The sequence below is a fragment of the Phytophthora infestans genome, genomic scaffold, assembly GCF_000142945.1.
Source record: "Phytophthora infestans T30-4 supercont1.140 genomic scaffold, whole genome shotgun sequence".
NCBI lineage: Eukaryota > Oomycota > Peronosporomycetes > Peronosporales > Peronosporaceae > Phytophthora > Phytophthora infestans.
The window spans coordinates 244,135-258,413 of record NW_003303619.1 but is presented as its reverse complement, the minus strand read 5'-3'; the positions used below and the strand labels follow the sequence as shown (position 1 = coordinate 258,413).

Below are 14,279 nucleotides of genomic sequence, written 5' to 3'. Positions count from 1 at the left end.
TAACATATACTGCTATTGCAGATCAATCTCCTCCTGCAGACTGCAGTACGCGTTCCGTTCAAGTTCCGACTTCTTCTGATGCTGGGGTGTTAACAGAGTGTGTCGCTCCTTCGGCAAAGCAAGTTGACGAGTGGAGAAAACCTCAGGGCAGCTAAAACGTGTACAACGCAGCTGCAAAGTGTTCTCCATGCTGCGGACGGACGGGAAACGCGGCGGGACTACTACATACTTCTGCGATGTATGCTTCAGCTCGCCCCCCGTGTACCTGTGCTTGAAACCGAATCATACCAAGAAAGGTGAGCTGCGACGTTGCTAGGATATCTGGCACAGCTTACTCAAGAACGGCATGGACATTCCTGACAGCATGCAGGGTAAAATACGTCTGCGCAAGTCGCCCGCCAAGCGCCGCCGAGCGTCATCCGAAGAAGAGAAAGATTTAGAGTGAAAAGTGAGAGTGAGCGTTCTTTGGATAACTAGTCGAGATTCTAATGCGATGATTGCTTGTACTTTAGGAGCGTCTCTATCCATATGATGGGTCTGATCTGCATTTTCCGGATCACCTTTATTGTTAAATTTTGACAAAACTCTCTAGATTCCAAGGGGGGGTCGATCTGGTTCTGTACACGTGTTACGAGGTGAAATGCAAGATGCTAGTGCAATACCAGTCCATATACAGCGCATTCGCGGGGTATATACAGCTCAACGCGCGATATCCGTAGCTTCTACGCCGCTAACCTATTCATTCACCATCTCACCCAACCCTTGAGGTATACAATTTTCTATACTAATGTATGCTGTATATACAGGTTCGCGTCACCCTTAAAATCCTTCGGGTTGAAGGGGTTAAATAAAAAAACCGTTACATTTTTCTAATAGCTACATTATGAGGGCACAACAACCAACAGAGTCCGTGCATTCACGGGTTTGCCAAAATGTGTTAACAAATAAATGAAAAAAATAACTTTCCAGTAATTCATCGACACCGGGATCTTCCTTTTTTTACATATTCCTCAAAGCCTTTTCTCAATGCTCGCCTTTTTTTTGTTTTTAGCAGAATACGCACTTCGTTTGACATGTATCAAGTTTATTACGCTCAAGTTACACTGGTGAGCAGTCTCAATCCACCGCTACCCGAGACGGGTGTCATCACGACATAGGCGCAGCCATTAGTGGATGGCTCGGACAGGTAGCTCAACAATGTTCCAAACGCGTGAACTTTTTCGTGTCTACTTTCAGGCTGTGAGAAAATCCGTCTCTATCTGATAGAAAAAAATGCAAAACGTTCTTTCTCGCCCTAGTTTTCTTTTGCCACGAATCAGAGTAGCGAGTCGAAGGTCCAGCCAGACCCGCACTTTACGAAAATCTCCCCCTTATCTTGCGACGACATCGTCGAAGCAGCACGCCATCACCACAGCAATGGTAGACGTAAACCAATTCTCCGGGGAGCGTCCTCACATCCTTCAGTACCCCCGTGACGAGATCGTTAGGTTCGCATTTCATCAGACGCCAATCACGACGCTCATTGAGCTCTTGAGTGCAGCTCAATCTGTCGAAATACAAACCTCTTCAGCCGGGAAAGTACTAGCGAGCTCGAAGCCGGAATGTTCCCTGACCCGTCGACGTCTTCGGAGCCGAGTTTCCTGCCGCAAGAATCGACTGAAGCGCCAAATTTAGCACCACGAGCTCAAAGGTTTAGCTCATGAACGTCAAGAACGCCTCCAGTATTTCTCGCAGCTTACCCACAAAGTCGGCGTATAGGACGACAAAGCAAATGTGCAAACTTCGGATGACAACAATTCAGATAAACTCTTCCGTGAGCTCGCAGTGAGGAGTCTGCACTACGCACTGGTGGATCACGAATATCCCTGATGGGTTAATGTTGCCAGCGACCAAATGACAGTACGCAAGGAGACAAACCAAGACAGACAAGACGATACTTCTCCACGGACCAGACGATACAAGCGTCTACGTCGTGTTCATGACAAGGATGTCGCTACTGCTCTTCAAAGTGATCCAAGAGCTTCCTTTTGGATAGATAGGAACCTGGTATGTGAGTCGAACCCGGAGAAATGAGAAGTGAGTAGAATTGAGAGTTATGCAAAAGCCGTTGGGCGGCCGCTTCCTGTGTGCAGCCCTCAAGCTTCATGTTTAATGCCTGACCTCCTTGAAGCTGAACTACGAGTTGCACTAGACCGATGACACAGATACCGTAGTACGTCAAGATGACGCGTATTCAGTTGCACTGAATGTGCCGCACTGTGCTTACAGAGTAGCACGCTCCGACACTCCCACTCGGCCCATGCCAAGCCGCGTCGTGATGAACGTGTTGAACTTGGCTTAAGTCAGGAGCTTTGTAAGCAAGTCTGCCACCATGGCCGCCGTTGCACAATAGCGTATCTGGATGATCCTGCGCTGTACTTGCTCACGCACCCAGTGGTAACGCAGATCAATGTGACGCGAGCGCTGCGAGAGATCAATGTGCAGATCAATGTGACGCGAGTGCTGCGAGACACCTTTTCCTTTTGCAACATGTTGAGCCGCTTGATTGTCCTCGTGGACGATTAGCTTGCCAACATCGAGCCCCAGCTCGAGCAGCAACGGTTTGAGCCCAATGCACTCCTTGATACCGTACGCCAGAGCCACGTACTCAGATTCAGTAGTCGACAGAGTGACGATTGGTTGTTTCTTTGACCCCCACGCAATGCAGCACCCATTCAAAACCACAACGAAGCCAGAGGACGACTTCCGTTCCTTCTCGCATGCAAAGGCAGCATCGCAGTACACTTCGAGCTGCAGCCCTGTTGGTGGGGAAATAGCCAAGTTCTGCAACGAGAACCGGACTGCGCAAGAGTTCAGCACCCCATACGCCCCGCAGCAGAACGGCAAAGTTGAGCGGAGCAACCGTGTTGTCATCGAAATGGCGCGATCCTTGCTTCAGGCAGCTAGGATGGAAAAGCGCTTCTGGAGCGACGCGGTTTTGGCCGCAGCGTACATTCGAACTCGCTGCCCGACTAAGGTACTAGCTGGGGCGACAGCTATCGTAGCACAGACGGAGCGTGTGCCAGTGCTGAGCAAGCTGCGAGTCTTTGGCTGTGATGCTGAAGTGCTGCTTCCCAAATTGCAGCGGCAGAAGCTGGATGCCAAGACGGCGAAAGGAGTCTATATCGGCTACGAGAAAAGCGGTGGGTATCGCTTCTGGGTGCTGAGTGGACGAGGCGGTCGTCGTATCACTTACGGCAGTCTTCTTCGAGTCTCAAGTCCCCAAAAACAAGTTAGTGACACTAGAGGGAGAGCTGCCAGCAGCGACACAGCCTGAGCCAACCAGTGAGACTGTGCCGGTTGGGCTGGATACAGTACAAGAAGACGTGGAAATGGAACCTGCCGAACATGATACATCGGCCGCCGGAGAAGAACAGAGGCAGCACATCATTGACCCCCGCATGGACAAGCAAGTTCCTCACCGCAGCACTCGTATCAAGAAAAAGAAATGTTCGCAGACTCGAATTTGAGGAGTCGCACAGCGCGGAGGAAATGACATTGGTGAGTGAGCTCCAAGACCTACTCACGCTGCAAGAAGCCATGTCTCGTCCGGATGCGGAGCTGTGGCGCCAAGCTATCAGCGCAGAGATGGACAGTTTGAGACGCAATGGCACCTACGAAGAAATGTTTCCTCCAGCGAACGTACGTCCTTTGCAAACCAAGTGGGTATTTCGTCGTAAGACTCTCGCAAACGGATCCATGGACAAGTACAAAGCCCGGTTAGTAGCCAAAGGATTCACGCAGCACTGTGGGGTGGACTATACAGAGACCTTCAGCCCCGTCGTTCGTCATGACTCAATCCGAGCCATTCTGGCTTTGGCTGTTCAACTCGGCTGGGATCATCTTTAACTTGATGTGCAAACGGTATTCTTGAGCAGCAGCCTGTCAGAAGAGGTCTTTGTCCCCCCCCCCCCCCCCGATTGAAAATGGTGATGACAAGGTATGGATATCACGTAAAGCTCTATACGGGTTGAAGCAGGCGTCGCGACCTTGGTACGAGACCGTGACTAAGTTCTTGTGCGAGTGTGGTTTCGTGCAGTGCCAATCCGACACCTGCGTTCTTGTTAAGCGCAGCGCTAACAGCATTATGGTCGTTCTCCTATATGTAGACGACATGCTCATCTTCTGTAATGTGACTACAGAACTGACTGACTTTCAAGTGAATATTGCTCGTCGATTCGCGATCAGCAAGTGTGATGCCTCTAGCAGCTTCGTTGGTATGGAGATGTCATGGAGCAAGAACGGCCACATACCGTCAATTGCACAGCTGAAGTATGCCGGCATGATGATCAAGCGACTTGACAACAGCTATGGTCAAATGCAGCCTCGCACCCCGATGAACATCGACTTCCAGCACCAAGTGATCGATATATGGAGATAATTGGTGAATCATTTCGTCCTGTTGTGGGATCGCTACTATATGCATCGACAGTGAGTCGTCCTGATCTTGCCACAGCCGTTCGTCTCATCGCTCAAGAAACGGAGCTTACAACACGCACAGTGCAAGCTGCAGTTGGTCGTGTGCTGGGTTATCTCAAGCGAACGGCGGACATGGAGCTGGTATATTGTCAATCTGGAAAGTACTCAGCAGCGTTGTCGCTCTTCAGTACAGACACTTTTGCCTTCGGGACTGCAACCTTCAAGTTTGCAATGCACTCACGGAGTACTCGCAGCTGCGTAGCTGAGCTTTTTTCTTTGACTGGAAAAACCGCAGCTAAGTGATAGGGCTCGATCATCATACTTACCAAGCCGGTATAACCATCACGCGATGTCGTTTCCATTGGCCCCACATATTCGATTGCGATCAGGACTTGTCCGCGCTTAAGTTTTCGTGGTTTCTTCGATAAGAAAGGTAGACTGGCTAATTTCCCAGCTGCGCAAGCCTCACAGGGACGCAGTTGCTTGTCGCGCGTTGTCACACCACCGTCTTTCAGCACTTTAATCAAGTCTCGAACGCTCAAATGTCCAAGCCTGGCGTGCCAGAGGGATAAGTCGCTCAGCCGATAGCCAGACACGTATGCCGCTTCAGCATTACGGATGGTACTGGGCACCTCCACAACATACAGGCCACTGCTTCGTCGAGTTGCTACCAGCTTGGACTTACCGCTCGTAATCACGCATCGCTCATGATCAAACGTGGCCGTAAGCCCTGCAGCTCCGACCTTACTAAGACTGACGAGATTGCGTTGCAGCCCAGGCACAAACAGTACGTGATCCAAAGTGCACATTCCGTCAGTAGCCAATAGCAAGTCCGCTTTCCCCCGATGCGTCGCATGAAGCTTCATCCCATTAGCCGTCGTAATGACAACGTTCGCGTCCATCTTACTCGGACCAGACAGTAGTACACGCGCGCCCGTCATGTGACTGGATACGCCAGAGTCAATTATCCAGTCGGCTCCCAGTGAGTCCGAGACAGAGCTCACATAAAATACAAAACCGCTCTCTTCGCCACCACTGCAGCCTTGGCTGTTGTTCCGACCGCCATATGCACCGATGAGTCGCTTCTTCGACTTGCATTCATTCTTGAAGTGACCACGCTTCCCACAGTTGAAGCATTTACCCTTCTTCACACCTGACTTCCCGTGCGTGGCCGCCGTAAAGGCACTACCGCCACGCACTGCTGGGGCACCACTCCGCTTTCCACGTTGTGTTCGAGTCGCACGGTGCCTTGCCTCGGCGGCAACTTTAATCAGAAGCTCATCGATCGTAGTGCATGTCTCCAGCGAGCCTATGTAGCCATTCCAGTCGGGCCCAAGGCTTTGTAGAAAATTACTCTTCTTCTCAGAATCACTGAGGGATATCTTATAGCACTTCAATTCTGCCAACATCAAGCGGGTTAGCCTGATGTGCTCCACCATGTCACCACCGACATCGACGTAGAGAGCCAGATACTGTCGCTTAAGTGACCCGACTGTCGTGTCGCACACATGGCGATACGTCTTCTGCAGCGCTTTCAGCATGGCCTGCGGATGCGGTAAGTCCGCAACCAACGCGGCTTGATCCTCAGTCAGCGCCGACAGAATAATGGTCGTGGCGAGTTTCTGCTGCAATAGCAGCTGATCTAGCGGTCGCTCCCTCAGCTGTAACGGACGATCAGCTTGGCCGGTCTGCTCATTCTCGAGTTGCAGCGATGTTGGTGCCGGCTTCAACACAGCACCCCACACATCCTTCACTTTCAGATACAGCTGGAGCTGCCGCGCCCAGACGCGGTACCCCGTTCCGGCGAACTTGCAAAGCTTGGTCGTGAAGGCGGTTGTGGTGTTGGCGTTGGCTCTCATAACCTTTTGGATCGATAGGAACTTGGTATGTGAGTCAAACCCGGAGAAATGAGAAGTGAGTAGAATTGAGAGCTATGCAAATGCCGTTGAGCGGCCGCTTCCTTCTTGCAGCCCTCGAGCTGCATGTCCAATTTCTGACCTCCTTGAAGCTGAACTACGAGCTGCACTAGACTGATGACGCAGATACCGTAGTACGTCAAGATAACGCGTATCCAGTTGCAATGCATGTGCCGCACTGTGCTTACAGAGTAGCACGCTCCGACACTCCCCAAGCCTCGCTGGTCGAGAAATGGCGATCGGTTGTCGTCGGACCTTAGAATATCGACTTGAAGCTGCATCGAATGAAGGAGACTGGCCTGGGAGCTGGTGGCTTTGAGCGACTGTGCTACTGCTGGAAGTTCGAGGCAGTGTGCTCCACCAAGGTGCAACAAGAGGACAAGATCGCTGCAGTTGCCGTCTCTGGAGTAACTCATCTGAAGTTCTACCAACAGTGCAGGAAATCAACATCCGTTCAATCAGACGTGACCAGATGCTCCCAAGCAACATCGACGCAGCCAACTAGGACCGACCTCTTCTACGAGGTGGCCGATTAATTGTGTCCAGGAGTGTATCACTCGAGACGCTACAGCCACGCCGAAGCAGTAAAATACCTTCTTCTTCGCTTTCACTTCTTTATTTACAATACGGCGCGTTCGTCTTCTTTTTCACGTATAAGCCGCCCTGTCTTAAACGATTTGACGCGCCGACGAAGAAGAAATGTTTTTCCTAAAAAAGCATTTGACATCCCATGTTCAATAATTGTACCTAAAATCACTAATATGAAGCGATAGACCTCCTGAATGTTGGCAATGTCGTCCGCCCTAGTACACCATGCTGTAAGCTACACCTTTTCACCTTCAAAATGAACAATTCGTAGTTCAAAATGGTAAAATCAAAACGGGTCTGAAAATTGATCAAAAGCGATATGAACTGTACAAGAGAATACGACAGGTGATTAAATAGTACAGGGTTTGGTCGATAAATAATTTTGGTTATTTTCACTTGTTTTGGTAAGAAAAAAAAACCTTTTATTTTAAATGAATCGAGGTTTCCGTATCGACATATACGGTCAAATAAACCGAGCTTCAGTACGACATAAATCTTGCCTAAAACGATCGACACTTGTGGTCGTTTGCCACCAGGCGTAAATGTTTGTTGTGCCTCAAGCTCGATTGCTGTCGTTAACATTGTTAGTAAACTACTCCGACCAACCAGCACGGGCAGTTAGATTCGCCTCACTCCACGTTTAAGCGCTTACGTGGACTACGAAGCCATCACGTTGAGGCCTACAGCAATAAGCGATGTCACACCTACTCCAAACGCAATTTCGAGAGCCTTCTTGAATCTACGCCCCTTGGACGGGTTCTTCACGACCTCCTGTGCAACATCCTCCGTGAGCTTCGCAGCCTGCTTCTCATCAAGGTCTTTGAGCTGGCCTGACGCCTTCAGCTTGTCGAAGTCGCCTTTCCATTTGCCCGAAGCTGTTTCCAATGGCTTCAGCTTCGCGCCGGATTTCATTTTGCCGATCGCATCGTCCCAGTTCTTTATAGAAGAAGTCGCAATTGTTGCGGCTTCTTTAAGCTTGGCATCTCCTTTCGCTGCAGCACTGGTCCCACCTCTGAGCTTGCCAGAATTCGATTTAATTTTCGTAGCAACATCATCCACAGCGTCGTCGAGCTGTGTGATTGTGACTTGTTTCTCAGCGTCGGCAAAATTGAGGCAGGCTGCACCAAAACCGACAACAAGCACGAGGAAAAGGCTTAAGCGCATCGTAGGCGGAGGGTGGGAAGCGTGGTAGTTTCTAAAATGAAACAAGGTTTCGTGTGCCTCTTTCGCTCGATGATTTTTAATGTTTACGGTATTTGAATTGACAGAATTGCTCGATCACAGGAGTACCATAAATCAATGCGAACCAGTGATTTGTCTAAAAAAAATGAATTAGGCAAGAGTAGTGCAAACCTGCGAAAATGTATAAAGGGTAATGCCACAAAGTCGTACATGTCTTTACATTTATGGTCAACGCGGGACATTACTGAATGACTGTTGAAGAAGTTTATCGCTCGTCGCGAACTATAACGGTTTCACGACGATGCTTCAATAATGCTGAGTAGATTCTTGGCGCTCCCATTCTTTCAGATGTACACACGTCAGCATGAGATAATACCAACTTACTGTTCTGTAATGTGCCGTGCTCCCAGAAACCTGACCGTAAGGTATTGCAATTTTTTATACAGTGCAGTGAGGTTATACGCCAGCGTGTACTGTGATATACAGTACTGTATTTCGAACTAGCTCGTACATGTACCGGTTTTCATGTATTGTGCAACCAGCTCATTGGCCAAACATACAAGCCATCTGCAAGCGTAAACTCCGGGAAACGAAATCAAACGATTTGGATCAGCTTATCTATGGCATGAAGTATATGCCATGAACACCATTCGAATCAGTTTGGCCTTACGATCTGGACCAGATTTTGGTTCTGCGACAACTGATGGTAACCAAATATCAAGTGATATTTTCGATAGTAAATTGTACTATTTTCGAAATTGAATAGCAATAGTAGCTCAATTTTTCATGATATTTAGTATTAGCTCAGTTATTTGAAAAAAAATATTATCGCTAATAATATTTAATATTCCCACTTAAGTACGTATCTTGATTTGAAAATAGAAGTAATGATGGTAGGCTTACAAGTGTTTGTTCAAGTATTTCAAGTATTTCACTGTGACACATACAAAGCCGATCGAGATGGAGAACCGCAAACGGTTGCAGTTGTTTGAATTCGACAGAGCGAGATCAAGGTATTTGTTCTTGTTCTCTACCGATAGCCGTCACTCCCACAATTTAGTTGTCCCGGACTCGATCAGACCTGACTGTGATTAGTTATACTTCAGCTAGTCGAGCTTTAGCGACTTATGGCTAGTGTACAGGAATTTACGGGTTTTCTGCAACCGGTGTAAAAAGTATTTTCAAGTCAAAGCCGTAAAAACGGCTGAAGGCGTAAAATCTCGCACAAGATACTTCTGTCCATTTGAAACCGTCGCTTTGCTCACAATATTGTAAGAAAAGGCGCGCTGTAGCTGGGACACTGTTTTGATTTTGTTTTGTTGGCTCTGCAGACTTTATACGGACCACTGGGTACCTATCCCATTTACGCAATTTAAAAAAATAGTAGTAGCACATTTGAAATTAACATTTAATAGTACCACTTTGCCTCTGAAGAACATATTAGGTAATATTTTTTATTAGCTGGTCTACCAGGTAATATTTTTTATTAGCTGGTCTACCAGGTAATATTATCACTAAATTAGTATCACTGATTATGAATCTAGCATAAACCCCTGTTTGGGACACGATTTTAAATTGTAGGCTATTTGTGAGGCTTCCACAGATCAAGATACAATACTTTTTAAAGATCCTACTCAAAAATACCATACTAGACTACGAATTGAACATCTTTGGGCTCCCGGTAATTTATCCAGTGCGTGCTTTTTGCGAACTTGGTGAAAATAAGTACCGACAATCAGACACGATAACGAGTTGTCGGCAGCTATAGAACTTGTCATGGCCCAAACTTTTGCACGTACGGCTGAAATATGCATTGATTCCCACTTCTTTCGCTTTTATGTTGCTAAAGTCCACCTCAGCGAGCAAACCTTTTCAGCGCCGACATAAGACCCCTGCGTGTAGTCGTTGTCCACTACTTGGGCTTACACGTTACAGTGTAGCACACGTGTATTAGGACGTGTGAGGCTCTTTTCACTTAGAAATACTATATTCCTCCGAAGTAGAAAAGTACTTATGTAACGGGGTTACATGGTGTGGGACACACAGGGGTACGAAGTACCCGGAGAGTTAACAAACTCTCAGTACATAAGTCGTAGAGCTAACAAGGTCTCTCAGTACGTTGGCTGAAAGCCACACGTTATGCATTTGATTAGGTTTAACTATGCTAGATAGTTAAAGAGATACATTTACCCCTAGGCGGCTTGGCCGCAATAATAGTAAATAAAACACTTCTGGTTTTGAAGCATAAAAGTTAAGGTGTTAACTTTGAGCCCTGGTCTTGGGCTGTAAGTGTCCTTTGGATAAGGAACTTAGTATCCGTGACTCTTTGAGTCGAACGTCTTCCTCTGACGCTAAAGCTACGGCAGCCCCACTGCACTTGGTAGCACTTGTAGTCAATCCCGCTCCTGAGTCGGTTGACTATATCCTCTGCGAGGATGGAACACCCCGTGTTCGCGAATTTGCCCCCGGCGCAGCAGGACGCGCTTACTAAGCTTATGTCCTTGCTTGGCCCGGAGGGCGTGGCTCATCTTGCATCGCAAGGTCCAGAGGCGGTCACTGCCAGGCTGGAATCGTTCTCCCGCTAACGCGCTCTTGGAGCATGTCCAAGAGAAGATGAGCGCCGCAACGGCGGCGGCGTCGATGACGCGTGAAGAGTCTATGAGACTGAAACCGCTCATGGTGAGCGTAAAAACCTTCGAGGGGAAGGATGGAGAGAATCTCCTTCTCTGGACCCGTGAGGTCGAGATGGCCATGAGATCGGCCCTGCTCCAGTCTGAGCATCAGCGCGTGGCGCTGGCTATCTCCAGGCTTGGAGGTCGCGCTCGCGAATGGGCACTAACGTGCGGCACGTCTGTTGACGCTGCATTTCCCACTTGGGATCAGCTGAAGCAACAGCTTTCGCGCGTGTTCGCGCCGCCTAATCAGGCGTACCGTGTCCGGTCAAAGTTCCTTGCTACCCGCCAGGGTAAGAAGGATTTATTGGACTATGTCCATTAGTTGAGAACTCTTATCGCCGGAATGGCGGCGGACCCTCTTCCGGAACTGGTCAGCGTGACCGTGTTCATGGAGGGACTTCGTGTGAGCGCAGCTCGAACGGAAGTGTTCCGTGTACACCCTAACTCTTTTGAAGAGGCGGTGGATGTGGCATTGAATGCCGAGCATAACTTCAGGTCGGCGCGACCTGGTTGGAGCGCTGGTAGCGCAAGCTCTTCGAGCGGTCCAGAGCCGATGGACCTCAGCTATGCTGAAGATGAAGAAGCGGAGATTCTTGTTGCGGAGCAGCGCGCCGGCATCCGCCGATGCTTTGTGTGCAATAGCACTAAGAACTTGAGGGCCTATTGCCCTCTGCGCAAGAAGCGCGAGGCTCCGGCGAGCCGACCCTCCGGGTCATCGCCGGGAAACGGCAACTCCCAGTAGGCGCGGGGCGGCCTACTGGGGAAGAACTGAGTTCTGTTGTGCCTCGAAGAGGTAGAGGGCAACGGGGCTCAGCCCCGAAGAGAGCTGATCTCTCTTACGAGAAGAGTGTGTGCAAGCCGGGCTTGCTGGTCGTTCAAGCGAACGTGAAGGGCTTTGCAAAGCCATGGAGAGTCTTGATTGCCTCGGGAGCCTCGGGCAACTACGCCCGTCGCTCCACCCTGGAAGGGAGTCAGCTGTATGCCGAGGCACTGGAAGTGCCAACGAGAGATACGATCTCTGTCCGTCTCGCGACGGGGACACTGGTACCTGTGTCGAAGGTCTCTGTCGACCTTGGAGTGAAGTTTGAGAACTTCGATAGCGTGGAACGCTGTTTGGTCTTAGACCTGGATGCGAGGTATGACCTCATCCTTGGCATGGCATGGCTGGAACGTCATGAGCCATGGATCGACTGGAAGTCGAAAACGCTGGGTGCGTCGCACCCTGCTCCTAGTGGAGCTTTGGTGAGTCATGAACCCACCTCTGCTAGGAAGCAGAAGCGCTTTTGGCGCGAGCACGAGGCCGAGGCGGCCGTAGTGCTGGACATTGGTATGTCCGAAATTGTTAGCAACGAGGTTGCTGTTTGCCCTGAGGGCGTACGTGGTGCGGCACGTTATCCGCGGAGCGGTGCAGGTCAGGTCAATGACCAACTGCTGGGTCCTGGTGAGGACGAGCGCGGAGTGGCGCGTAATCCACTGAGTCGTATGAATCTGGTCGATGACCTACCGCTGCGTGACCCGAGGGTCGCGGTCGACTGCGAGTCGAGGCATCATGGGCGTGGCCCAGGAGATGCAGGTGAAGTGACACCTAGTTCACTGTGTGAAGGTCAAGAACCTCTTGGCTTTCAGCCGAGTGTCTTGCGAGACACTGTATCCTCTTCGAGGAGTGATGGTGCTGCTGCACCCGGTGGTGGTGACGGCGATGTCGCCACACCGCCCTCATCCGGCCGGTCTCGGTCGCGGAGGGAGAGGAGAAGAAGACGCAGGGCGTCTGTGACGTCTTCGACGTCGGACGATGCGTCCAACGTGACGAGCGGTGATGCTCCACGTGATTGCTGTGAACAGCTGTATACACTCGTGAACGGAGTGGCGGGGGAGGTAGAAGGCGATATCAGCCTTGATACTCTGCCCGCTGCAGATGCTCTGCTAGAGCTGGACGAGATGTCCATTGCCGAGTTCGGCGAAGCCTTAAAGGCAGGCGAGCTAGCCGAGGTGGTCTTGCTGGGACCTGAGGAGGAGTTGAACTCCTCATCCGTCGTGGGCGACGCGGTCCTAGAGGACACCAAGAAGGCGCTGAGCGCAAGAAGTGGATCGGCGATCCTCAAAGATCCTTCGGATCCCTTCTACCCGGTGGTGAAGGAGTATAGAGACGTTGTCTCAAAAGACCCACCGACGGGCCTGTCTCCGGATCGAGGCGTGTGTCATGAGATTGACCTGGTTCCTGGAACCAAATACTGCGTAACAAGGCAATGGCCTTTGCCGAGAGAGCAGTGTGACGTCATTGACGCATTCTTCCGTGCGAAGCACGAGGCAGGGATGGTGCGTGAGAGTAAGTCTCCGCACTCGACACCCACGTTCTGTGTCAGAAAGCCGAACGGCAAGTGGCGCATTGTTCATGCTTTTAACAAGCTAAATGCGGCCACTATCCCGGCGCAAACGCCGATTCCTCGCAAGGATGTTCTGCAGAACAACATGGTAGGCTGTACGTTGTACAGCGCGCTCGACTTGGTCGATGGCTACTACCAATTGCTCATGAGAGCGAGCGACATTCCGCTGACAGCGGTGAGTACTCCGACCGGTATGCTCTGGGAGTGGCTGGTGATGCCCCAGGGGCTGTCGAACGCACCAGCAACAATCAATCGTCTTGTGACGCAGTTGTTTAGGCCCCACCGGGCGTACGCTCAAACGTACTTTGACGATATATTCGTCCATAGTCGTGCCGAGCACGGAAAGTCAGACGTGGATAACCACATTGACCACTTGCGAGCGGTGATCGAGTGCATGCGCACTAATAAGTTGTATGCCAGCTTGGACAAGTGCGTCTTTGCCGCGGAGGAGATACCTTTCCTCGGGTGCTTCATTGGGAAGCGTGGCTTACGGGCAGATCCTGCCAAAGTCAAGGCCATCGTGGACTGGCCGGTTCCCAAGAACCAAAAAGACTTACGCAAGTGGCTAGGCTTAGCCAATTACTTGCACAAGTACAGCGCGAATTACGCGGAGATGGCTCGGCCATTATCAGATCTCCTTAAGAAGGATGTACCATGGTGCTGGAACGTCGAGCACGACGGAGCCTTTGAGGCTGTGAAGGAGAGCCTTCTCCAGGCTCCGATCCTTGCGCTACCGGACCCAGATAGTCCGTTTAGCGTCGTCTGTGACGCCTCAGATTTTGCAATCGGTTGTGCTTTACTACAAGCCGACGCCGAAGGACGTGAACGCGTGATCGCATTTGAGTCTCGCCAGCTCAAAGCTGCAGAGAAGAACTATCCAGTTCATGACAAAGAGCTACTTGCAATGAAGTATGCTCTAGTCAAATTCAGGGTACACCTGCTAGGCTCTAAGCCTTTTGTGATCTTTACTGATCATGCGTCGTTACGCACTGCGACACAGTCGCCTCATCTCTCTCAGAGAATGGCAAGATGGCTTTCCTTCTTTGCCGAGTATAACTTCGAGGTGAAGTACAAGC

General features: G+C 50.3%; 2 protein-coding genes across 2 annotated transcripts; both read right to left on the bottom strand.

Moving 5' to 3' along the window:
- Positions 1-2,262: 2,262 nt before the first annotated feature.
- Positions 2,263-2,774, bottom strand: PITG_19945 (uncharacterized protein; the record flags this gene model as incomplete). Its single annotated transcript, XM_002895692.1, has 5 exons — positions 2,263-2,336; positions 2,388-2,463; positions 2,512-2,619; positions 2,666-2,685; positions 2,741-2,774. The coding sequence occupies 5 exons, from the start codon at positions 2,772-2,774 to the stop codon at positions 2,263-2,265; spliced, it is 312 nt and encodes a 103-aa protein (XP_002895738.1).
- A 4,845-nt stretch (positions 2,775-7,619) lies between these two features.
- PITG_19944 (uncharacterized protein) lies at positions 7,620-8,126 on the bottom strand (the record flags this gene model as incomplete). The annotated part of the gene is made up of 1 exon (XM_002895691.1): positions 7,620-8,126. One exon carries the CDS (start codon positions 8,124-8,126, stop codon positions 7,620-7,622), a length of 507 nt encoding a protein of 168 aa, XP_002895737.1.
- Between the last annotated feature and the right edge of the window lie 6,153 nt (positions 8,127-14,279).